General features: G+C 42.1%; 1 protein-coding gene across 2 annotated transcripts in view; it reads left to right on the top strand.

Annotated features, from left to right (window-relative positions):
- CAP2 (cyclase associated actin cytoskeleton regulatory protein 2) overlaps positions 1-26,610 on the top strand; it is a 119,991-nt gene that overhangs the window by 32,498 nt on the left and 60,883 nt on the right. For both annotated transcript variants that reach the window (XM_083187874.1, XM_083187873.1), the window contains one exon: positions 8,052-8,129. In XM_083187874.1, coding sequence (XP_083044000.1) covers positions 8,052-8,129 — 78 coding nt within the window. The remainder of the gene's footprint in view (positions 1-8,051; positions 8,130-26,610) is intronic.

Raw genomic sequence — 26,610 nt, 5'->3', positions numbered from 1 at the left:
GTGCTAAATAAATAACTAGAATCTGATTTGTTGCTATGGGCAACATCCCATTTTCAATAGAACTCCTATCTTAGTAAATTTACCCCATAGAATGTTATCCTGAACTCTCCCACCTCTATTTCTAAAGACATTCTCTATAGCATTTTATGAATAATAGAATTATGATTACTTTGACTAACTTTAGTAATTTACACAAAGGAACACTTTGGGCCAAATGTAATAGGGTGAGCGTTTCAGAAAGTGAGAGATTTTGGGACGGTTTTCCCATTTTTTTTAAAAGTGGCAAACAGTTACATGGCAAAATCAACCTGGTTTTGCAGTGTAAATGATTGGCGCTTTAAAAAATGGGTATGGGTATTTAACATGGGAAATGCGCCCCCCCCCCCCCCCCCCCATTGTTAACGCCACGATCAATGGCAACCCGAAGCGTGGCGAGCGGTCGCGGTACGTGTCCTCCGACCTGCAATGCGATCGACGCGATTTTGGGGGGTCCCAATGGACACAATTTTTGGTACTTGTATACTATCACGGCTCCCATCGCATGCCATATGTAATGGCATGCGATGCAATGCGATTTTACCGGGTTTTTAAATGAATTTGTGAGAAAAATCCATGCCATGCGATGCAATGGCATGCGATTTCCTCCACAAATGCATCCAAATGCCTTTAAATTAGTAGTAAACATGTTAAATGCACCCCAAATGTCATTTGTCACACTGTACCACCCCCACTATCAACGCCAACCTGAAGCGTGGCAAGTGCAGCGGTACGCGTCCTATGACCTTTTCACACCCCCACTATCCACAGTGGGGGTATGAAAAGGTTGTAGGACGCGTACCGCCGCCCCTCACGGGCTCGCTGCACTCGCCATGCTTCGGGTTGGCGTTGATAGTAGGGGTGCTACAGTGTGAAAAATGACATTTGGGGTGCATTTAACATGATTTTAACACATGTCCATGATTTTTGAGGAAAATGGAATCGCATTCACAGGTATCCGTGTCCCCTCGCGGGCTTCACAGGTATCCGCGTCCGCTCGCCACATTTCGGGCTCGGTGGCTCGCTGCGCTCGCCACACTTTCTATTCTCAACTCCACGCCAACGTGGATAGTGGGGGTATGAAAAGGTCGTAGGACGCGTTCCGCCGCCCCTCGCGGGCTTGCTGCGCTCACCACGCTTCGGGTTGGCGTTGATAGTGGGGGTGCTACAGTGTGAAAAATGACATTTGGGGTGCATTTAACATGATTTTAACACATGTCCATGATTTTTGAGGAAAATGGAATCGCATCGCATGCGATCACATGCGATCGCATGCGATGCAATGCGATTTTTCTCTGTACGTGGGAGCCGTGATAGTATACAAGTACCCAATTTTTATCGCTGGCGCCATGCTAGGAAACAAGTACCAGATATTGTATACATTTTCCCTTGCTCTTCTGGACATGTGGGGCGAAATGTAATGGGAGGCGGGTTTTTTTTTTTTCCGCAAAATATGCCGTTTTCGGGCATTTCCCGAAAATCGCATATTTTATAGGGTGCGATTTGCGGCAAAAATCGCATTTTTTAAAGGTGCGATTTTTAGTTAGACTAAAAATCGCATCCAGATGTTTTCCCATTAAAAAGGATAGAACTCGCATATTTAATGGGTTGCGATTTTTAGTAAAGGTTACTAAAAATCGCAAAAAAAATAGACCAGGTTCTGCCTGGCGATTTTATCAGAAACATGCACAGATCATTGAGATCTGTGCATGGTTCTGTTGTAAAAATATAGTTAAAACAAAAAAAACGGTGTGCGGTCCCCCTCCTAAGCATAACCAGCCCCGGGCTCAAAAAGCCGGGGCTGGTATCATAAAATCAGAGGGACAAACAAATAGGGGTTCCCTTGATTTAATGAAACCAGCACCAGGCTAAAGGTCCAGCGCTGGTTCCCAAAATACAGGGACAAAATGACTAGGGGTCCCCCGTATTTTAAGAACCAGCACCAGACCCAACCAGCCAGCAGGGTAATGCCACAGCCGGGGGACACTTATTATATAAGGTCCCGCGGCCAAAGCATTATCCCCGTGGCTGGTCAGCATGGGCAGGGGTCCTGGGGAAGTGGGGACCCCCCCAAAGAAAGGGGTCCCCCCCTCCATGCTGAAAGTCCGGGGCTGTCCCCGATGCCCCTGGGCGGTGTAAAAAAAAGAATAAAAACTATTGTCTTCTACTGTAGAACTATGAGTCCCAGCAAGCCTACCCCGCATGCTGGGACTTGGAGAACCACAAGTCCCAGCATGCGGCGCATTAAAGGGCCCGCTGGCACTTGTAGTTCTACAGTACAAAAAATAGTTAAATAAAACACACTGACACCCTGAAAAATAAAAGTTTAATACATACATAACACACACATACTGATACTTACCTACCTTGAGCCCGTAGGTCGGTCCCTGGGTCCGGGGCTCCAGGGCTGAAGAGTCCGGTTCCGGGGCCTTGGTCCTGGTTCCGGGGCTGGTCCGGGGTACTGGGCTCCAGGGCTGATGTCTCCGGGGTCCAGGATCCGAAGTAATCCAAAAGGGTTACCTAAGGAAGGAAATCCTACTCACCTGGTCCCTGGCGACGACCCCGGCATCTTCTCCGGCAGACGCGCTGCTCCCGGCTGGTACCCGCTCACGGACTGGAGAGGCGCAGAGATGTTTCATCTTCCGCGCCTCTCCTCAGACTGATTCTATTGGCCGCCTAGCGGCCAATCAGGAGCCGAGAAACCCTTTTGGATTACTTCGGATCCTGGACCCCGGAGACATCAGCCCTGGAGCCCAGGACCCCGGACCCAGGATCCAGGGACCGACCTACGGGCTCAAGGTAGGTAAGTATCAGTATGTGTGTGTTATGTGTGTATTAAACTTTTATTTTTCAGGGTGTCAGTGTGTTTTATTTAACTATTTTTTGTACTGTAGAACTACAAGTGCCAGCGGGCCCTTTAATGCCCCGCATGCTGGGACTTGTGGTTCTCCAAGTCCCAGCATGCGGGGTAGGCTTGCTGGGACTCATAGTTCTACAGTAGAAGACAATAGTTTTTATTCTTTTTTTTACACTTTTCATCAGCCCGATGCCCACCGCCCAGGGACAGCCCCGGACTTTCAGGATGGGCTGGTAAGTCCTGGAGGGGGGGGGACCCCTTCATTGGGGGGGTCCCCACTTCCCCAGGACCCCTGCCCATGCTGACCAGCCACAGGGATAATGCTTTGGCAGCGGGACCTTATATAATAAGTGTCCCCCGGCTGTGGCATTACCCTGCTGGCTGGTTGGGTCTGGTGCTGGTTCTTAAAATACAGGGGACCCCTAGTCATTTTGTCCCCCGTATTTTGGGAACCAGCGCTGGACCTTGAGCCTGGTGCTGGTTTCATTAAATCAAGGGAACCCCTATTTGTTTGTCCCTCTGATTTTATGATACCTGCACCGGCTTTTTAAACCCGGGGCTGGTTATGCTTAGGAGGGGGACCGCACGCCGGTTTTTTTCTTTTCTTTTTTTTTTTTCAACACAGCGCACTGTACTGAAAATGTGCCGATTTTCATGACTGAAAATCGCACATTTTCAGGTCTTAAAATCATCCGAAATCGCACCATATCGCACTTTTTTGCCGCAAATTCGCATCTCATTACATTTGCGAATTCGCGGCAAAAAACGCGATTTTTAAAGGTGCGATTTGGTGCAATTTTTTTCTTACTAAAAAAATCGCACCCTATTACATTTCGCCCGTGATATCTTATGTACACACTATGGGGGGTATTCAATCTAGGATCACGGCTGTCGATCCCTCCCGATAGCTGTGATCCTGGCTCGTTAGCAGGCAGCCAGACAGCTGAACGACAGGCGGGATTCAATGTCCCGTCTGCCGATTGGCGCAAAGGGGGCGTGGCCATGAAAACGCAGAACATGCCCGACAGCTTCTAAAGTTGGGCCCGTTCTACCGCGATCCCGCTTCAATGCTGTCGCTAAAGACCCCCATTGGAAATAGTGGCGGCACATTGAATACCATAAGATATCTCACGTCGTATGCCTCATACACAACATTTTGTGGTGAAGTAAGGCTAAATTTTAATACAAAAACTGGATACATGTTAGCACTTGCACAACCATCTGATCCTAGGCCAGCATTGTGGTTTATTTCCTGGATGATTTTTCCTAATTAAAATTGCAAATTGTCTGGACCAATATGATATATATCTAAAAATTAGAATAGAAGAGCGCTCCATAGTGTAAAACCGTATTTTAATAGACAAAACAAGATGCCACATACAGAAGTACCAGATAGGACTCATACCAAACAAATAGCAGCATTGGGCTGGTTACCACATGATACAAGATATTGTATACCCAGGCATGTACTCCTACCGTCCGGGGCTCTGATGCATGACCACAACCCCACGATCTGTGGAACAGCTTGTTGGGACCACAAGCAGGAACAGACGCCGGAGGGAGCAGCCGGGAGCAGCAGCAGCTTGCGTCACCAAGCCACGCCCTAAGGCGTGTATCTTGTATCATGTGGTGACCAGCCCACTGCTGCTATTTGTTTGGTAGGAGTCCTATCTGGTACTTCTGTATGTGGCATCTTTTTTTGTCTATTAAAATATGGTTTTACACTATGAAGTGCTCCTCTATTCTATTTTAAACAGATTTCTACAAACATCCCTCTGAGTTCTGGGATCCTTTGGAGGCAGCTGCAGTCCGGATTACTGAGACTTAAGCTGCCCATACACAGTCCATTTAACGGATCCGTTTGGGACTTAAACAGCACACATCGGATCGCATCCCTAGTGCCTGCAGTGTGCATGCACTGCGATCCGATACGATGTGTACCTAGTACAAAAAGTATGTGCAGCACATACTTTTTGTACCGTACTATGTGATGCGCGGGAGCGCGCATCGCATAGTACAGAACGGATGCCGGCGAACGCAGCTTTAGTGTTCTTTTTTCCATTAAAGAGCACTTTTTTGGACATCTGCTGGTTTATCAAGTACCCAATTAGCACTAATTCACTGCAACTGTTTTTTTCTCCTAATAGGACTCCATACACAATGGCTCCCAAACTAGCAAGCTGACGGACGACGGCACTCAGAAATAAAGACACGTACACATGCCAGTGTCTGCAAAATATATATATATATATATATATATATATATATATATATATAGTCCATATTACTGGCACTCTCATGGGTGTTGCACAGCTTGCTGGGGTGACAATCTGAAAACAGAGACCCAATTGGGGATCTGCTGTATGTATAGTGTCAAGAATGGAGTCACTCACCAGTCTTCAATGTGGTACAGGTACTGTTTTAATCAGGCAGCATGGCAAGGCAAACAGGCAGTGACGTTTCGGTCCACCTCTGGGACCTTTGTCAAGATAACCCATCTTGACAAAGGTCCCAGAGGCGGACCGAAACGTTGATGCCTGTTTGCCTTGCCATGCTGCCTGATTAAAACATTGAAGACTGGTGAGTGACTCCATTCTTGACACTACTGTGTGTATATATATATCTATATATATATATACACCATTTATCCTCATGTATTAAATTACTGTTCTCCTTTAAATCGGTGGTTTGTAAACATTTTGGAATCACCCCTCCCTAGATTATCAGAATACATTTTTTATATAATATATATTATTTTTTTCAATAATAAAATATTAATCATATAAGTAAATTAAAATATTACAGTTAATTGTGTTTATATGTCATCCTTAAGATCAGTTATGCGGTGAGGGGTGGGATTCACTTCTGTTAATCCACATAGTTTCTGATTGTAAGCACTGGTGTTGCCTATTACAGTGACAATAAATAATATGAATTGGTCTTTGACGACCAACCCCTGCAAATGCCCGGAGGCAACTACCACAGTATCCAGTTCAGTAGCCACTGCTATAGATTGTGAACTTGTAAGCAGGGCCCTTGTACCTCTGTCGATCAGCTAATACCTGGTCCTGTCTTTTTCTGTTTTTTTTTTTTGTGAATTATAAAAGGCATCTAAATACAGTGTGCATCTAAACATGCCACGTAGGGTTAAGCCTTACTGTGCATTCTGTTTCTCTCACTAACTAGTAGATGTGTCAGTGAGAGCTTAGAGTCTGGTGAACTGGAATATAAAAAAATAAATTCATAGCTTGCCGTCAGCAGAAATGTAAACAATGAGGTCTGAACTACAGCTTGTTACTCTATTGTACTAAACAAGAGCTGCACATAAACCATACCCAATCAGGACACAGTGAGGTAACAGTATGAAAAGCCTCAGCCAGCATGCAGCAACAGTGACATATACAGTAAGACCACTTTGTACAGACCTGTGTTTAAGCTAAAACTGAACTCTATTGTGTATTCTATAGATAAAATGCTTATTACAGACATTATTTCTGCATGTCGTGCTCTTCTCAATGTTCCCAATGATGTTTATATTTGCTTTTTATTGTTAAATTCTCTCAAAGGGCTTTTTTATTTTTTAGTATGCAGGTAGAAAAATTAAGTGAGCCGACGGTTATGACACTTTTTGGGGCCACAGTGCTTGATACACAGTAGCATGTAAAGAGTATTTAGAGGTCGATTAGGGTTGACTCGGTAAGCTGCAAACATTATAGCTTACCGAGCGCCTGAGAGGCCAAACATTGGAATGCCCATCATCTCTGATTCCCCTCGGTGACATGCAAGGGGGGGTGTAACAAAAACACACCCCTCGCATGCCTCTGCTGCAGGAAAAATCATTTAATGGTTGCCGACTATCGAATGATTTCTCCTGCCTTCGCAAATCTGAACTGACTTTTATTTGTGTGTGCCTGGCCGAAGACAGGGCAGGTGGCTGACGTCCTGTGACGTCAGCCGCCCCCCTGCTGGCATCGGGCTGCCCGCATACCCATGGTAACACCCAGCATTTTTATGAGGACACCCATAAAATTCTTGTGTTCACCTGGGCCAGCCCCCTTACTGCCCCCATCCGCCCTGATGTTTGCGAACGGCTCGGCGACTATGCATGTCGCCAAATCCATATTTTAAGCACAAAAAGTACAATTTAAAAAACTTCAATTCTATGTAAAGTATACTGTAAAAAATATCCTAGCTGTTGAAAAATATATTTTTACCTCATCTTTAACCCTTTGAGTGCCAACATGTCTGTGAGAGATGTTCAAAATATCTGCTAAAAATGCCAGCGTCGCTCACATTTGTTATATACATTAAAAAAAAAAAAGTGTAATAAAAATAAAAAGATTTAGGGGGGTATTCAATGTCAGGGGTACAGCTGTCGAGCAAGCTCGACAGCCGTGCCCCTGTCCCGTTCTCGCTTTGCTCGACTGGAGCTCGGCGGTCGGGATTCAATGTCCCGGCCGCCGAGCGGCGAGAAAGGGGCGTGGCCGGAGGTTGAGGACGGAAATAGACGATCTCCGCCCAGGAGCTCGCCTATTTCCGGCTTTTCTCGGCAGAACGAGCCCGACTGCTTGTGATGTCGGGCTCATTCTGCGGAGAAACCCTGTTCAATGCTGTCGAGGAAGACAGCATTGAATAGGGCCCCGCAGCCATCTCCCCCGTCGGGAGATGGCTGCGGGAGCGCGACAGTGTTTGAATACCCCCCCCCCCCTATATTGCCGATATAAGGTAACCATTACAGGTCAACATGATGAATAAAAAAGTTTGCTTGCCAATTTTTACACCTACCTAACAAATTCACTTGGAACTCAAAGGGTTAAGTTACATTAATCAAATGTATTTGATGAGTGAAACTCCCTCAGAACCATGAACTTTCCAATAACTAAATACATAGTGGAGATCTCAGTATATTTGGTTTATATGTGTGATAAATGTTCACTAACACTTTAGCAAGATTTTTTTTTAAAAGGATTTATTTTTGTAATACTAATTAGGAATGTATTATTGTACATGTTAACATCAAACTATAATGGTAGATATGTAAATACATTGTTATATTTGATTATATTTAACCTGATTTGAGGAAGTTATACAGCTGGTGTTCTGGAATGTCACAATAGTTCTGTAGATTGACACAATTGATGCCTCTTATCTCTCCTAGGCAGCACTAGTAGAACATGCCTTTAAAGCAGAAAGAGCATTCTTGGTTTATGCCTCCCAGCACCAGCACCCTCCAGAGGTAAGGAACACTGATATGCTTAAGTGATGTGCAATTAGCAATGTCTGGAGAGTGGATGCATGTCACAGGCTCCTCGGTGACAGCTCATGTAATATAAATAGGTCCGTGAGATGGAATTCCCATGGGAAGCACCATAAATATGTCACAGTTGTTTTTCAAAGAATTGTTTTTTTTGTACCAAAATATTCATTGTTTATATTTATTTATTTATTTATTTATTTACAGTTTCTTATATAGTTTATATGCACAATTATATATATGTATATCATTTTGTACAGGCTGCCAGAAAAATGTGGGAGTATATAATGTTTTTTTTTAACATCTTGAGACATAGGAATCTTGTATTGAACTGTGTTGTGCACTTATTACAACACATTATTAAAGGATAAAATGCTTTCTATTTGTACCAACCGTATTAAATGAACACTCTTCCAATGTAATGTAGTTTACTAAAGTAAATATATTGTACTGGATTTTGTATGGAATATCTGGATCCGATGGCTTTAAGGTTTCCAATTTGGATCTAACAATTCATATTAATTGTTATATACAGTATTCTGTATATTGTACAATATATATATATATATATATATATCACTTTCTACTGTATATATATATATATAGAGAGAGAGAGCTACAGAGATGAATAAAGGAAAACTCACCAGGTTTTAAATGCCCAATAAAACCACTGTATATTTAATGTATAAAGCATAACCCACTTATATAATGTAATGTTTCGGTCCACAAGGGGCCTTCTTCAGGAGGTACAACAGTGTAACAAAGCAGCATATGAATATATCCCATCAGGTTCCTACAGCGATGGGATATGTTCATACTGTATGCTGCTTTGTTCCATTCCTCCAATCTGCCTTATTGTTGATGGTAGGGTCAGTGAATGTAACCATTGACAAGCTGAAGTGCTTCTTGGTCTGAGTTTGCAGCTGGATTGTGTAAAGCTGGGTCCACACTGGAGCCTTAATATTTTTTTTTGCCTAAACTTGAACTGTAAAGTGCGTATTCTAATGTCAGGTCGGCCAAGCTGCATTGCCCACCAGATGATATCGCATATGGAGCCATACAGTGTAATGAAGGATAGAACAATGGATTGTGTCATCCTTAATGACATCATTCTGATGTGTGCGTATAGTACAATATATCAGCTAGCATGTCATGTAGGTACAGAACTGTCCACTTACATCTAGCTCTATGCTTGCACCATGAGATGCCTGATGTAGGGGTTGCGGATTATTAGACAGTGTCTAGTTAGACAGTCAGTAGGTCTGCCTCCAAAAGGTCAACAGGGTCAAACGGACGACAGGTTCAAAAAGTCAAAATACAATAGATATACATGCAATAGGTCGACATCTGAGACACAGCTGTGTCTTAATGTATAGGATAACGCTGTGGGATGCACATGCATGAACTTCCTACCAGCTGGAATGCATCACCATCTTGTTCCTGCCGGATGGAGCATGCGCACAAGCGGTGGAACGCATCCACAGGAACGTCCTTCCCATTGGAACGCACCACCATCTTGTTTTCACCAGAGAGAGTGTGTACACAACGCCGATTAGCGGCGAAAACTAATCAGCTGTGCCTCCATCTAGGAGGTATAAAAAAAACCCACAATTACGCTTCAGAGAAAGGATCAGGAGGATCCGAAATGCATTAAGCGTGGCTCAACTTATCTTCATTACCCATCTGCTGTCATCCCAAACATCCAGGAGGTTTCCTGTCTTATCTGGAATCGCAGTGACTATTTCCAAGCCTGGGCACTGGGACGTGTGAGCAGCTTGTGTCTGGGTACTATGCGTATATGCTGTTTTAATCTGTTTTTTTCTTGTGAGTGCATTTTATTAAATTAATTTATTTCATTTTAAATGATCTGCACTATTGCTTGTTATTCTGGTCTCCCGCTTCTATGAAAGGGGAGTCTATTTTTTTCAGATCAGATCCTTGCTAAAGGACCATCTTGGAATTATTCCATGGGACTTTTATGTTCCTAATTAAAAGGACAGTATTAAATATTTTCTTCTTGTGTGTTACTTACGGGCTTCCTACAGAGACAGCGAGTCCCTGAATCTAAAAAATTACTTTTTACACTCCTTCTTTTTGCTTTGCTCACAACATAATGTGGTATACTGTGTTCTATGTGCCTGAATTTATTGTGCTATCAATCAGTACCTAATGGGTTAAGTGGGAATATATGGTGATGTCACTGAGTCTTACTTAATGTCTAAATCTATAGAGTCTTTTTGAATCTAAACAGGAAAGCTAACCATTAGTTTATCAAAATGCAGAGGGATGAGAAAAGCAAATGAAGATGACAGCAAATCTACTAAGCCGGAGTGAAGGGGTAATTCTGTCATTCAGCTGTCTAGACTGTTTGCTTTAGTAATCTAAAGTTGTGAATGAGCCATTGAGTCGTAGTGAGGCACAGAAGCTTTGCATAGATTCATAGACAGCAGAGTGGAGACTGAGAGGATTTGTGCCGCTGTTGTCCATTTAATGTCATAAAATGTGACTTAAATTTGCACAACAACAGTTTTATTTATCACGTATTACGCCAAAGTCTCTCATAATTTTGTGGAAAATCTCATTTCAAACCATGGTTCCCAAACTTTCTAAAGTGATGGCAGCACCCTAGAGTATCTGCATTTCTGTGCACAGCACCCCCGGGACAAAGGTGTCCTATTGAGAGGTCTGGTGAAAGTATTAAACTAATTGTGTGTACACACGGTCAGATGTGCATTCAGATACTATCCATGATCCGATCAGATCGGATTGTGGATAGTATCTGAAGGCACATCCGATTTGCATACAAGTCTGACTATATAGTGCAGATCTGCACTATATAGTCAAGGCAGACAAGACAAGCCTTGCGATACGTGAACGCGCATCGGAATCGGATCGGGATCTGAAGGGTTAAAACCCTTGCGATCTGCATCCGATTCCGATCCGATGTTGACTATATCGTCAACATCGGAAGGCAAAAAGTACTGTGTGTACACACCATAAGTATATATTGTTTCCCTGTCAGGGTCAGTTATGTGGCAGTGAGCAGGGATGCTCCTCTGTTTGTACAAGGATGTTATGACTGACAGAAATGGCTTTGCCTATCACATTAACCATAAAATAATTTGATTTGATAATGGACAACTAACCTGTGGCACCCCTGCACTGGGTGCCATTGATTTAAAATCTTGATCTTTAATACCAATTAAAGGAGAGAGGGGGAGGACTGGAGAGACTGAGGTGAGTATAGCTGGACCACCTCTGGCACAGTGCTGCACTGTCACTGGGGCATGGGATAATGGCATTGCCATTGCGCCAAAAGCGTGCAGGGGATTGCTAGCTTGGCCTCGGGCCCCCTGAGACGCCAGGCACCATAGCAACTGCATTCCCTGCACCCTCTATTGTTACGCCACTGCTTTAATGTAATAAAGGCAACTCTGTGAGCAAAAGTGAAGCCAAATAAACTATAAACACAGCCGTATTTATACAGGTAGAGTATATATTTTTTTTGAATATTTCGGATTTTTTAATTTTTTTCCCCTGCCCCTTTTTTCATACTTACCAAGTCCCCCGATGTCCACTGCAGCCTTCAGGATCTTCTTCTGCGGTCTCAGGAGTGGCATTGCGTGGGTGCGCCGTTGACGTCACCGGCGCGCCTGCAAACTCACGCAATGCACCACTGGGACCACTGAAGAAGATCCTGAAGGCCGCGGGGTGACGCCTTAGGATCATCGGAGGGACCAGGTAAGTATGTTAAAAAAAATTCAAAAACCATCAAAATCCCTTATCCGAAATGCTTGTGGTCCCGAGCATTTCGGATAAGGGATACTCAACCAGTATTATGATTGTAAGTTTGGTAGCAGGGCCCTCCTACCTCTATATCTGCCTGTTACTACCCAGTTTGTTTTATCACTGTTGTTTCCAATTGTAAAGCGCAACGGAATATGCTGCGCTATATAACAAAGTTTAAAATAAATAAAGTATACATCATTGTTTTTTTTGGGGGGGGGGGGGGGCTAGATTTAAGAGCAACATACAAGTCTGTATTTGTCAGAAGGACTTCTTACTCTAGTGACAACTGGCAAACAATGATACATTTGTAGGTTACAAGCAGCTGGCAGACCTACAGTATAACACATTTGGCAAATGTCTAAATTATAAGTATCTATTGAATTATGTGTCCAGTATAGGCTAAAGTTGTCCGCACAGATAACTATCCTAATTAGTCAATGTTATCAGTCCATTCCTATTGTTATTTTTTGGGTTAAACTTGAATTTATCTTTTTTTTTTAATACTGGTAGTATTCGTGGAGGTGCTCCCAGGAATAATTAATACTTACAGTCAAATAAAGATATCCTGGAGCGGGGGACAGATGTATGGGATCACTACCAGATCCCCCTAATTACTGCATTGTAGCTGTAAATGCACTGCGCTCCTCCTGAAGTGTAGCTGATAGTTGAATGACCAAAACATATTACACCTATATGGATGTGCTGACGAGTGTAACAAGCAGTAATACTGTATTGTGTGACAACTGTATCCATGGCTGAGTGCCAGGTTACTTAAATAATAGACTTTGAACAAGTGACAATATATACGTGCAGATGTGATGATAATCTACCCAATTAAATCACCCCATAATTTAAAGCATCTAACCTGATCATCTATATATGTCTAGCGTCCGTGTGTCTCCGAACCTCTGCCATCTGTTGGCAGTGAGTGAAACTACATATCTAACACAGAGGCAATCACAAGGTAGCAGACTAGATTTTGAAGCATTTGCTTTGAGGGGGCTTACTAGTTATTGATATATTACAGGTGGTTGTCTTTGAAGTAAACTGCAATAAGCAGTAGACTTACACTCGCACCATACTTATGATTGAATGCTGCTGTATGTGAATAATAGATTGTGTAGCGGTTGATGATATACCTATACGGGTGTATTAGCAAACGTAACAAGCAGTAACACTACACTCAAAATATAGCTATGATTAAATGCTACCCCAGAATTTTTAGGCTACTCTATCAGAGTAGAAAAGGTTGTTACACCTGCGCTGCTAAATAAATGTTGTTATGCCTATGAGCTTTGCTGAACAAAAAGACAACCGGAGACACTCATTAATAATGTAGCAAAATTTTATGTATATAAAAAGGTTTGTAAAAAGATATACAATCTTAAATTCATACAAATATATGATTAAAATCAAATACAATAAAGCATGCTCAATAGGTATATAGGGCAGAAAACGCTCTCCACTTGGATCACAGATAAATGCTTGATAGCAAGGAGCAGAGGTTTATACAAGAATTGTAGCCAGTCTTGTTAGTTAGCAGAAATAAGCTGTTAAATAGCAGGGGGAGAAGATTGCGGGAAACACAAGCCAATGTCGATGGAAGCAGGCAGATAAATTATGCACAGAGGACAAGTAGCGTAGCACCTTTTAGATGGAGTGTTCAGGAGACGCACTTGTGTCCTGGACCGTATGCTCACCCTCCTTGAGATGGATAGCTGGAGGGGCCGGGGAGCACGATGTTGAGTGCGGCTCAACCCGGTGTCCGTGATGGTACTGTGTCTGCAGCTCTGACGGGGAACCCGGAGGTGTCGAGGGCTCGACCCGGAGCGATGGCTTCGTGACGTCCGCCGGAGAGGGGAGGGGGGAACTCCGATATGCTGCCGGCTAAGGTGGAGAGCCGTGGGCAGTGATGAACGGTGGGTAATGTAGTCTGCTGGCTTGTAGTTTGGCTCAGATAGGTAGCGTGAGCCGGCTCCAAGATGGCGAGACTGTGATCTCAGGCAGTGGGGAGGTTTCTGCAGAGTAGCGGAAGTAGGCGTCAACGCGTTTCGTACCCTTGGAAACGGGAACTTTCTCAAGACAAAGTCCATACATCCACCTCTATGGTATTTATTGTATCCACATAATTGGTGTCAATTAACAAAATTTAACAATAAAATAATTATGAGTGTCCGGTGTCAAAGCAGTATAACATTGTTTCAGATAAACTATATTCGGCAATCCCAGATAAAACCTTAAATGGAAATATAAGTTCATTTATTCAATTTATTCGCAAAAACAGAAAGAATAGTATCTATTATGATCCAATTAAATAATCAAGGATCAATGATTAGGATTATACATTTCAAACTACAGATTTCATTTGAAGGGAGAAGGGAGAGAGGAGAATCAGAGATAATCAACTGTAGCCATATGGCAGAGAGACAGATTTATATATAAACATACATAAAAATAGGAATAAAAATAAATATAAATATAAATAAAGATAAATATAAAAATAAATAAAAATAAATATAAATATAAAAATAAAAAATAAAAATAAATATAAATATAAAAATAATATATATTTATTTCATATTCAGATGTATCAATAGTTTTCTTGGTGTTCGAATATATTAGTAGTAACTTGGTGTTCCAGTTTTAATGATTGAAACTAGAACCCAGATATATGTATCAATAAATCTTTGTTTATGACATTTAAGGTTATATATGTATATCACAATATATAAGGAGAAAAAACCAAATGTGTAGAAAGATGTACAAATATATTTCGTGTATATCCTTTATATATACATCTATATGTATATTTTTGATCAAACAAAAGGCACATATAATCCACATTATGTATATGCAGACTAATTATAGATTTATATAGACGGATATAGTAGAAGGAGCATGGGAAGAATTTTAACAATATATATGGGAAATATTTAAAGTTTATATGGTGGTATATATTTCTCCAGTAAGGCAAACTGATGTGGAAAATGGAAAGCAGCGTCTGCAAACCCAAGACATCATAGTAAAACTAAGTGCCTAGGGTAGACCCCGATCTCCATAGTCCACTCAGTGGCCCACTGGTTTGTACTTATTAGGACCATAGGTCTCCGCAAAAAACTATTAGAAAAATATAGGAGGAGAAATATGGGGGAGGAAAAGAAATTAATCTATACATGTGAGATCTAAAGCTTCATTAAGGCCTGAGGGATTTAAGGTTTCAAGTTTAAAGATCCATGAGGATTCCGCTATACAAAGTCTTCTAAAGCGGTCACCGCCTCTTTTGGTGTTCGCAATGTGTTCAATCCCCGAAACCTTAAGTTCACTGGGATCCGCATTATGATGGTGTAGAAAATGACGAGGGATGCTGTGATTTATATTTTTTCTCAGTATATTAGTACGATGTTCCCTAAATCTGGTTTTCAGGCTCCGGGTAGTCCTACCGACATATTGAAGTCAGCATGGACATTCAAGGACATACACACAGTATTCTGTGTCACAATTTATAAAGGATTTCATATCAAATGTTTTTTTATTTGTAAATGATGTTAATTTGTTTATTTTATTACACATGTGTTTGCATGTAAGGCAGATGTTCTTATTACATCGGTAATTTCCTTTAAGTTTTTCAGGAAGCCAGGATTGTTGAGGGATGGTGGGTAGGGAAGGTAGAAGACTTGGACAAACGATATCTTTGATGTTCTTACTTTTTTTAAATATCACTCTCGGTTTACTACAAGCAGTTGGAAGGATTTTATCAAATTTCAGGATCTCAGAGTTCTTCAAGATAGTTTTTTTGATCGCCATTGATTTATTATTAAACTTAGAAATAAATAAGGGGGGATTCAGATTAGAATTCAAAACTAAATTGTTTTTGGTTTTGGACTTCAGTAGACTATCTCTGGTTGTCGATTCAGCTAGTTGGGAGGCTTCCTGTAAAAGGGGTTCAGGGTACCCTCTCCTTCTAAAATGACCAAGCATAGATTCGGATTGTAACTTGAAGTCACTGTCCAGTGTACAGTTCCTTTTAATCCTTAGTAATTGATTTTTGGGGATGTTAGAGACCCATGGTCTGTGGTGGCCACTCTCAAAATGTAAATAATTATTGGTACCAACAGGTTTAATATAATTATTGGAAATAAGTATTTGATTGTGTACTGAGAAGGCAATATCCAGGAAGGTTACCGAAGTGAAACTAAAATGGTGAGTAAAAGTGAGATTGAAATTATTCGCATTAAGAAAATTAACAAAATCAAGTGCCAAATCGTGCCCCCCTTTCCAAATAATAAAGAGATCATCGATGAAACGGCCATAGAGGACCAGATTCTCTCTATATGGGCCGCCCCATATAAGTTCAGAGTAATTAAGAGGGATGTATATGGCTACATGGGTGGGAGAAATGATTAAATGGTTATGAATATATCCTTTATTTTATTAATTGATTCCTGAAATAACTCATGAGCCCTATAAACAAAGGGACGTTACTGAGGATGTACTTTTGTAACAGTAGCAGATGTAGAACTATAACCAATATTGACTAAATAAACAGCTACTATCTTCAATTTGATACAATGTAACACTGCTTACATAGCAGAACCCATATCAGGGGGAAATAATGATATAAACAGATCCTGATTCTCTATGAATGACATGAGCGTATGGAAGGAACCCAAATAAACATAACCAAAGAATAACAATATATGCATGTGGGAAATTGTTAAGCCTTACGGTGTGTACACACAGTGAGATTCCTTTACTGTTCGACTAAGATTTGATTGTGATGCAATCTTTGCTATTTACATAGAATTCATACTATCTACATTCAATCTGTATTCTATAGTCATTGCTGCACTGTCTATTTGGCTTTTTGATTTCAGCTGAACAGGGGCGCGCATTGGCATAGAATCTTGAAAGAAAACTTAAAAACATGTTCTATCTCCATTTGATGTCTATGTGATCCCGATTCCATTTTGACTATATAATCAAAATCGAAAGTGAAATTGTCCCGTGTGTTCACAGCATAATGATAATAATGAATTAGTTTGAAAAACTCAGGACAGCGTAGAAACAAAATACAGATGCAGCTCACAAAATTGTATTATTTTTAACACCAAACTCTCACATTTCTAGTTTATTTGTGTCTTCACATCACACTTATATCTCGCTGGCCTCAGCAATTTTAACATGTAAAATTTTTTATCTGTAACTGGGCCTTATTCTGGTTTGAGCGGCCGGGCCGTCCGCGTACGTTGCCGTACGCTCATTTGTACGCCACTCCCCTTCTACGGTATTTCTGCCCGTACGTAAGCGGCTGATTTGTGGGTGGACCTAACCCTAACGGCCGCGTACGGCTAGCGTGCGGTAATGGCGAACGTACGCACGTTTGGCAGCTCCGATCAGAATAATGCCCTTACTCCCTGGTAAGGCCCATACACACTATAAGATTATCTTTCCAACCTGGCTGGTTTGAATGAAAATCTGGAGATTCCTGTGAACAAACTACAATCAACCCTTAGCTCAATAAAGCTGGAAAATGGTCATCTGTATAAATTGATTTAACCAATTAGTCTAAATGACCATTATTGTCTGTTTTCCATGTTTAGGGGCAAGCAGTCAGTTGTCATTTGCTCCCAATGTCCACATATTAATTTCAACCAGCAAGATTGGAAAAATAATTTTATAGTGTCCGTGGACCTTTAAGAATATGCAAAACATCAGTCCAGCGAGTGCCCCAAATCAGGAATACTTTATTTCTCTCCTTTTTTTTTTTTTACTGTGAATTATGTGTCCACCAAGATTTATCCTAAGATAATAGAGCATTTTTAGGATTTCATATTTCTATCCATACTGTGAACATGATAAGCTGCTCGATAGCCACCCTGCTTGGTTCCCAGGTCACTTTACCCAGGATTTTTAACTTGTACCCATTTTCACTGACTAAAATCCTGTGTAGGCAAGGCAGGCGACAGGGTTTTTTTGTTTATAAATGAATTTATAGTGTAGTCAGAAGCAAATGGCTATCATTTTTGGCACACCCACAGTCAGTAGCACATTACCACAATCATTGACAACGCTTATTAATCCCTTGTAAAACTGGGAAATATATAATATTTTTTTTATGTGAGAGTATAGTATAATTTTCTAAGAAAGTTATGGAGTAGCTTAGCCAAAATGATTAAACTAAAAGGTTTCTGGACAAACTGAAGGAAAAAAGAACATGATTACTGTGGTTCAGATATTTGATGACAAGGTCAAAAGTGTCTAGGATGACATTAAATGGTCATAAATGTTTTTGGGTGTCAATTTGTAGGTTTCAGCACATGGACCTTAATTTAGTGTACTGCCTTCCCTCGCATCATCGTTCCCTAGTGGAGTCCATGTTGACTATTGGACCATGTTGACCATATGCATGTCACCCGTAGAGTGTCGACCAGTTACAGTGTGTATAGATATGGGTAGGTTTTAAATATAGATTACTATTTTTGGGGGGCAAAAGTACATCTGGGCTAATAAAATACCCCCTATTTATTGCATTCTGGATAATATATTCTAGAAATCACATAAACGTTTTATAATATATTATGTAACCAGAATAAGAGAAGGCACAATTAACTGGTTAATGACCTTATATACTAAGCCTATTAATGCAGTAAACCAGAAATTCTGGCCAGGTACAGGGACTTGACTCACTTCTGATAATATTGTTGTTTCCATGTGGGTTGGAATTAAAGAGTCACTGTTAAGGGCAATATACACGGGGCAATTTTAAACAAATTTCTTAGGGATCTGACTAGATTGCTTAGAGATTAAGCACGGATCGCTCTGTGTCTATGGCCCCAGGCATCGGCTATGCACAGTCCCACGCGTTGCGATTGCCCGCATAGATAGACAGTACTTGCACTAGAGTGTGGGGGTTTTGCCTATAAACATTAGGTAAACCCCCACTCAGCACACATCATGGGTGCTGCGCAGCATGTGCTGTGATGTGTGCTGAGTGATCTAGTCACCCGTGTGTACAGGGCTTTACATATAAATAGTATTAGGGTTTCATGCAGGGGATTAATCCTGGCTTGCAACCTGCTGTAAATAAAAGCAGCAACCTGTCATCTCTCTGTTATTTTATCTTCATTGAAGGAAGGAGATTAGGGGGGCACTTTAGGCCTAATTCAGACCTGTTAGCAAGGCTGCAATTTTTGCAAATGGAGAAAACCATGCTGCACTGCAGGTAGGACAAATGTAACATGTGCAGAGAGAGAGTTAGATTTGAGTGGGATGTATTCAAACATATCTAATAACATGTTCTCATTGCCGCCCCTGCAAAATCCTGGGTTTTTGTTCCCGGGTTTTTTGGCGGGGTACAGATCATCTTTGCTCACAGTCCACGTTCATACTGCACCTTAGACCCGGGAAATTCCCATGTCTGCTCCATTCACACTGCTTCCCTGGTCTGCCCTGCCAACAAGTGGGAGGAATCTAGGAGCAGCTTTTATTGGAAAAAGCAGCTTTGATTGTCCATGCGGGCACCACCACTCTTCCTCCAGTTGAGATCATACACCATGGAGTACTGTTTACGAAGGGCTTTAAGTTTGTTTACCACCTTGTGCTAGGTTTATGAATACCATGGACAGACAGTATATTTGATATGTTGTAGAACATTGTTGAATGTTTGACAGGGCCAGTCACTTGCTCTTATTTTCCTCCTCCCCTCTCACAGCCAGCAGCTCCAGCAACTGCTCATCCCTCCAGTGCGACATGTCTCACCTTCTCTCTGCAGCATTAATACCACATACCATCATTTTATGACCCCTCCATTGATTTATTTAGTTTTCACAAAAAGGTACTCTTTACCTAGCACGGCGCCCATGATGTCCATCGCGGTCATCGGGGGTAAAAAATCGCGGCCATCGAATGCACTATAAAAACGGGTGCGACGCGATGCCCGCGATTTCCCATAGGGATCAATGTTAAAAGTGTGATTGGACGCGATTTTACTGTTCAATGCCTCAATGCCCGCGATTTTTCCATAGGAAACATTGTTAAATGGGCCACAGAGCCCTAATAGTCCCCCTGAAGTGTGAAATGGCCCCCACAAGTGTTAACGCCACCCCACGATCAACGTGAACCCGAAGCGTGGCGGGCGCAGCGAGGCCGCGAGGGGCGGCGGTACGCGTCCTCCGACCTTTTCATACCCCCACTATCCACGTCGGCGTGGAGTTGAGAATAGAATAGTGTGGCGAGCGCAGCGAGCCACCGAGCCCAAAGCGTGGCGAGCGGACGCGGATACCTGTGAAGCCCGCGAAGGGACGCGTTTACCTGTGAAGGTATCCGCTTCCCCTCGCCACGCTTCGGGCTCGGTGGCTCGCTGCACTCGCCACACTATTCTATTCTCAACTCCACGCCGACGTGGATAGTGGGGGTATGAAAAGGTCGGAGGACGCGTACCGCCGCGTACCGCCGCCCCTGTCTATAACTAAGATTGTGCGAGCAGTGCTGTCACACACACACACACACACACACAGCATTGTCATTACTCCCTGGTCCCTGCATCTCGCTAACAGGGCAGATATCCAGCTGGAATCACTGCTGGAGTGCCTAGAGCATGCTGCTGCAGACATACACACTGCAGCCTGTACAGCCCCACATAGCATCATGAGGATGTTCCAGACATGCACAATGCAGTCTGTATGAGCATCTGTATAAGTGTGTACAGGTCTGTTTGAGTGTGTGTGTGTTTGTTTGTGTGTGTGTGTGTGTGTGTGTGTAAAACAACATTTAACAACAGTCACCTCCCCATAGCCCCCAACCCAACGCCTCGAGAAGCCCCTCTAAAGTGTAAAGATGGAGGAGAGACCACTGGCATTAAGTATCACTATCTTGTTTGTTTTTGTTTTATTCGTGCAGCATTGAAAACACAGACACCATTTTTTTATATATTGGATATAAGGAACACGCAGACACTAGTAGTAATCCAAAATTGGGAGCAAGGTGCGCAAGGTTTTTTTTTACCTTTCTAAACCTGACACCCAAATGAATTCCCCCTATGGGGGGTATACAATCCCCCGCCACTATTCCCGACTGGGGAAATAGCGGCGGAGCCCTATTCAATGCTGCCTTTCCTGACAGCATTGAACAGGGATCTCGGCAGAATGGACTCGTCTTTAGTAGCAGTCGGTTAAAGATTGTCGAGCTCCTGGCCATAGCTTGCCGATCCATAGCTGTCTCTCGCATCCACACCCCCTTTTTGCTGTCCGGAAGGCGGGACATTAAATCCCGCCTGCCTATTCTTAGTCGAGCCGGCCAAGAACGGGACAGGGTTACGGCTGTCGGGCCAGCCCGACAGTCGTGACCTGGGATTGAATACCTCCCTATGTGTTTAAAAGCTGAGGTCCACATCAAGGTGACAAAAAAATTAAGGTGAGCGAAAGCATTTATTTTAATAGTTTAATTATAAGGCCTGCATCCTATGTAATAAAGGCTAACGCTGCTCCTCACCTATTGCGGGAAAGTGTTTTGTTTGCCAGCAGCCACTAGTGTTGCTCTGTTAGGACGCGCACAGCTGTTGGAGCTGACATTACTGTTATGTTGTTTCGTCATTTTGGCAGACTGTTAGTTTTGCATATTCATCCGCTATTTATTTCTTTGGAAGAATACAACAAATAAGTTCTTGCACAGCTACTGTATTTACATGGGTTCATTGAATGATGCCTGCATTGTGCCACATTACATATAACCCATCCACTCCAGCCCACCCATTGACCAAAAATGGTCCCTAATCTTTTGGTATATCTCCTCAATAACAATAACTTTAAAATCATGCCCCATTCCAGTGGTTCCCAAACTGTGTGCCTAAGCACCCCGAGGTTTCGTCAGGACACTTGCAGATGTGCCTTGGGTTGGTGGCCCAGGCTCAATTCCTACTATTTATGGGCAATGTAAAAGGCAAACCAGTGCTGGTGGCTGCCAATCACAACATATGTGGACAAACAGAAGCAAATTCTGTCCCTCACACATAGCTGTGATGTATACATACAATGTACATCATTTCATTTTTTTTTTTTTTTCCTCAATAAGAAACATTTAGCCTAGGGGTGCCTTGAGAACATTGTGATTCTCTAGGGTGCTGTGACTTGGAAAAGTTTGGGAATCGCTTCCCCAGTCATTTTCCTAAAATGCAGGAAACCTGTGTACAACAATATAATATAGTACTCTCTTTTATAATGTCCCCTCATTATAACACCACTTTTTTGACAGTTTTTTATTATTATTAATAAAAATAATGTTAATATTATTACTACTGCTACTACATTTTTGATATTATGAATAGGGAATACTTTAGAAACTGACGTTAAAATGTTTCAACATCCATGAAATCATCTTTTTTTTTAGCAATGAATTCCAGCTACATTTATTTATTGAGTGTAAACTAATCTGTCCCATTTAGCCTGTTACAAAAGTGTTTTGTAGAATGTTCTTTGCTTCTTGTACTAGCAGCTAAATTATTAGCACTGTAATGGTAAACAATGACTAGACAAGAGTCACACTGCTAAATCTGTAACCACCCCCTCCCATGTGCATCCCCTTATTTGAACAGAGCAATATTGAATATTATACTGCAAGGAATGTCATATTAGGATAGTCACAGTGTACAGTATGTTCAAATAAAGCTTGCTTCAGATTTATCTGAAGTCTTAAAAACATAGGAGGGAGAAGAGCCCTCATCATAGAATTAATGGTAGGTGTTATGGTTTCCTGGTGTTAGTTGCATTTACTAAATTATTAGTCACCTAGTAAAACCATTGTGCACATGCACTAATGTTTTTAGACCACATTCACATACACATCATTATATGTGATTGTGTGAATGCTATGTGTTTTGGGGTTGAGTATAAGCAAGTGGTGATGCCTCTGTATGAGCTGGTTTAGGATGCTCAGTCCCCCGCCCCAGCTCCCCCCCCCCCCCTCTTTGAATCCTGCAATCATTGTGAAATGAGCCTGTGCTGGGAATATAATTCCAGTTGGCATACCAATCCTGCAGCAACTGTAATAACTTAGTGAGCAGAGGACGTGCTCTGTGACTTTTTATGGTCATGTTCTATATTTGTACGTGTATGTGCGATGGGAACAGTCAGATGGCTTTCTTACCTGATATAAATGTTTATATGTACCAGCTAGTAGTCGCTTGAAGTACAAAGCAGAAATGCTCTTGCCAATTACAATTAAGCACTGTTAACTACGGACATTCCTATTCAGTACATTTTATTATGAAATAATCTGCTATAGTTATTAGCCTGCTATCTTTAATGAAACCGTTTTATAAATAGAAGTAGAGGGGCACCTTGTGAAACATATTTTTATATCCTAAAATGACCTTGCCTGTAATGTGCACTACTTCCTTTATCTCTGTCTGTTGTAAAGGAGCCTACACATGGAGCGGTACTTATGTAGTAACTGGGCTGCCGATTTTTTGATTGTATGCCTTAAGTTAAGGCATACAATCAGATGCGATGCGATGCGATATCGCATCGCATCGCATCGCATCCGATATCGGATGCGATGACCCGATTTTTCCATAGGAATCAATGTTAAAATGATTCCTATGGAAAAATGGGTCCTTTTCATACCCCTACTATCCAAGTGGGCATGGAGTTGGATATAAACCTGTGGCGAGCGTAGCGAGCCACCGAGCCCGAAGCGTGGCGAGCGAAGCGAGCCCCGCGAGGGGACGGTATTCGTCCCCTCGCGGGGCTCGCTTCGCTCGCCACGCTTCGGGCTCGGTGGCTCGCTACGCTCGCCACAGGTTTATATCCAACTCCATGCCCACTTGGATAGTAGGGGTATGAAAAGGACCCATTTTTCCCATTGAATTCCATGTTAAAATGGACTCAGTCCATTTTAACATTGATTCCTATGGAAAAATCGGGTCATCGCATCGCATCGCATCGAATCGCATGGTCGCATGCGATGCGATGCGATCTCCCGATCCGACCCGATTTAGAAATCGGCAGCCCAGTTACTACATAAGTACCCATGGAGCTATTTCAGGGCATTTTCTAAGCAATCTCACTTGGTACATTGGCCCCTACATAGCACCGTGTGTAAGGTCATAGCGATTGGGATGCACGGCCCTGCGTGGCGCTATCACCCAACGATTAATATCCAGCATACAGGATAAATCTTGTTCACTGGAAACACTGGCCTTGACAGATAGCTCAGCTCACAGCGCATTGCTGTGCAGCGCTGTGTGTTGAGCGAACTTGCTGAGTGATCTGAGCGATCTACATTGTTCAGATTGTTCAGCAGTGTCGCCCTGTGTGTAGGCCCCTTGACAGCAGCATTAATAGATTGCAAAGTGTACTCAATGAGTAGATTTGCAAAAATGAGTGATTAGGGTCCCCTTTACAGCTATTTTGGTCTGGAAAAGTGTGTTTTCAGAAATCAGACCACCCAGATACTGCTATCAGTGGGCCCTTAAGAGATCAGGTTTATATCTCCAGTATGGGTTGGTTTAGTGCTTAGTATCAGGTGGTGCAGTTTGCTGTCTGTCTTGTTGTGTGCACAAACATCCTGTCCGTCCTTTAAGTCACCCTTGGTCGTTATGGGCTTGAATATATGTGCTGTGGAGATGGGAAACACGCATAACATTTAGCACATGTTTTAGTAGCGGTTAAATGATATGGGTTTGCATGTTTACTAATAATGTCTATTTTCACTAAATTAGTTATCTTATTTTAATGTATTAGTTTGCAGGCCTAGGAGTCTATTATCTTCATTATGATTTCTACTTTCGTGACTCAATATGTAATTGGAGGAATAGTGTCAGATACCACTAGGTGTCTGGCACTTTAAGAAGCGCAATCCTGCTCAGTAATTTGAATGTCCTTGCAAATTTAGTACCAAGTATAAATCATTTTATTGTATTAAAAATAACACATATACTGGAAGCAACTTCCACACAATGACAATTAATCAATGATTGTGCACAATATAACATACAGACAAGACAGACAACATACAACATATAATAAAAGCTAAATTAGCTGGGATTGCCGTTTGTTTCAGTCACTTAATTAGAGCAAATAAGAGGCTTTTGTGTGAATTCTAATAGAGGCAGTGAATCGTTTTTCATAGTTACCAGTCCTGCATAAACTTGTTTCCCTTGGTGGTTGCGCTTTTTGTGTGGTAAGATAACCTCAGGTCAGTCCAATTGATTTTACCAGAGATGCACTCCGGAATATGCTGTATCGGGACCTTCTCCTGCTGGACCAGCCAGCTGTTGCGCTTGCAGGGTAAATACAGGACCAGCAACAAGTAGGGCTCAAAAACGCGTTTCTCCACCTGTTCCTGAAATCGGCGGCTTCCTCAGTCTCCAATATGTAATTGGGATGTTGAAAAATAATGTAATAAAGGGTTATTTATCATACTGCAAATGCAATGTTAAATTATTGTACCCATGAAAATGGCAGGGTCTGCTCGGATCGACATTGTACAGTTTATTAGAGCTCTCTCCCTGCTTAAACAATACAATACAGTGATGCGATCTGCCGATTGGGTGACATTGATGATTGCCAATCTGTTGGGGAATCTGCAAAAAAATCAGCATGTTAAATCTCCCTGACTTGCTGATCTGATCATTGTTTGGTTGCGATCAGCAAACTGAAAATTTAACGATAACCCAATCAGTAGCAAAACGGAGAATTGTCCTGGTACTTGCCAGATATATGGGCCCCTTTGGCTCGCTTCTCCACTTCAAAAATAATCTGGGACAGTTACCTGTATCTTCTACCTTTTTCTTGCAACTTTTCTTAAAGTACCTGCAGTTGCTTGTGGTGTTTTAAGCTTAATTACAGTACTTGTCTGGTTCCTAGAATATCATGGTACTATTTGGAAAATGGTTGAATAAGTGATCTTTCACTTTTAATACCTATGCATCCTTTCCTCTAACTAGTCCCAACAGTAAATGAATGCCACAATAACCCCTTCCCTCGACTCAGCACCATGAAAATAACCTGCCTAATATTTAATAAATGCACCAATGTCCTTCATCATCTAATTTAATGTACATCAGGCATGTCAAACTCAAAATCCCAACTGGGTCGAATAACCAAGTTCTAAGTCTTGCGTGGGCCGCAAGAAAAAGAAAAAGAGTTCTATATACAATTGTCCTACATACCCATTGTCAGAACTGTACAGTCACCTCCTCTATATTATATATCAGTGTCTATTTAGCGTTAAAAGTCACATTCTGACACGAGAATAAGCTGAAATTCACATTCTGACACAGAGAATAAGCGAAAATTCACATTGGGCGGTATTCAATGTGAATACCGGCGAGGTGCAGCGAATCCTGTTTAGGATTCGCTGCACATTCACCACGTTCCGGAGCCTCGCCGGCTCCGGTATTCAACGAGAAGGATCTAGGAGTCCAAATAGACAGCAATCTAGGATGTAGTGCCCATTGTAATGTAGCTACAAAAAAGGCCAACAAAATTCTGGCATGTAATAAGAGGGGAATGGAAACTAGGGACTCAAGGGTAATTATGCCACTATATAAAGCATTGGTGAGACCTCACCTAGAGTACGGAGTACAGTTCTGGGCCCCACACTATAAAAAGGACATCATAGAATTAGAATAAGTCCAAAGGCGAGCAACAAAGCTTATGAGGGGAATGGAGAATTT

The sequence above is a fragment of the Crinia signifera genome, chromosome 5 (genome assembly GCF_055691185.1).
Source record: "Crinia signifera chromosome 5, ASM5569118v1, whole genome shotgun sequence".
NCBI lineage: Eukaryota > Metazoa > Chordata > Amphibia > Anura > Myobatrachidae > Crinia > Crinia signifera.
Note: the sequence above shows the minus strand (reverse complement) of the source record. Positions and strands in the feature narration are given on the sequence as shown.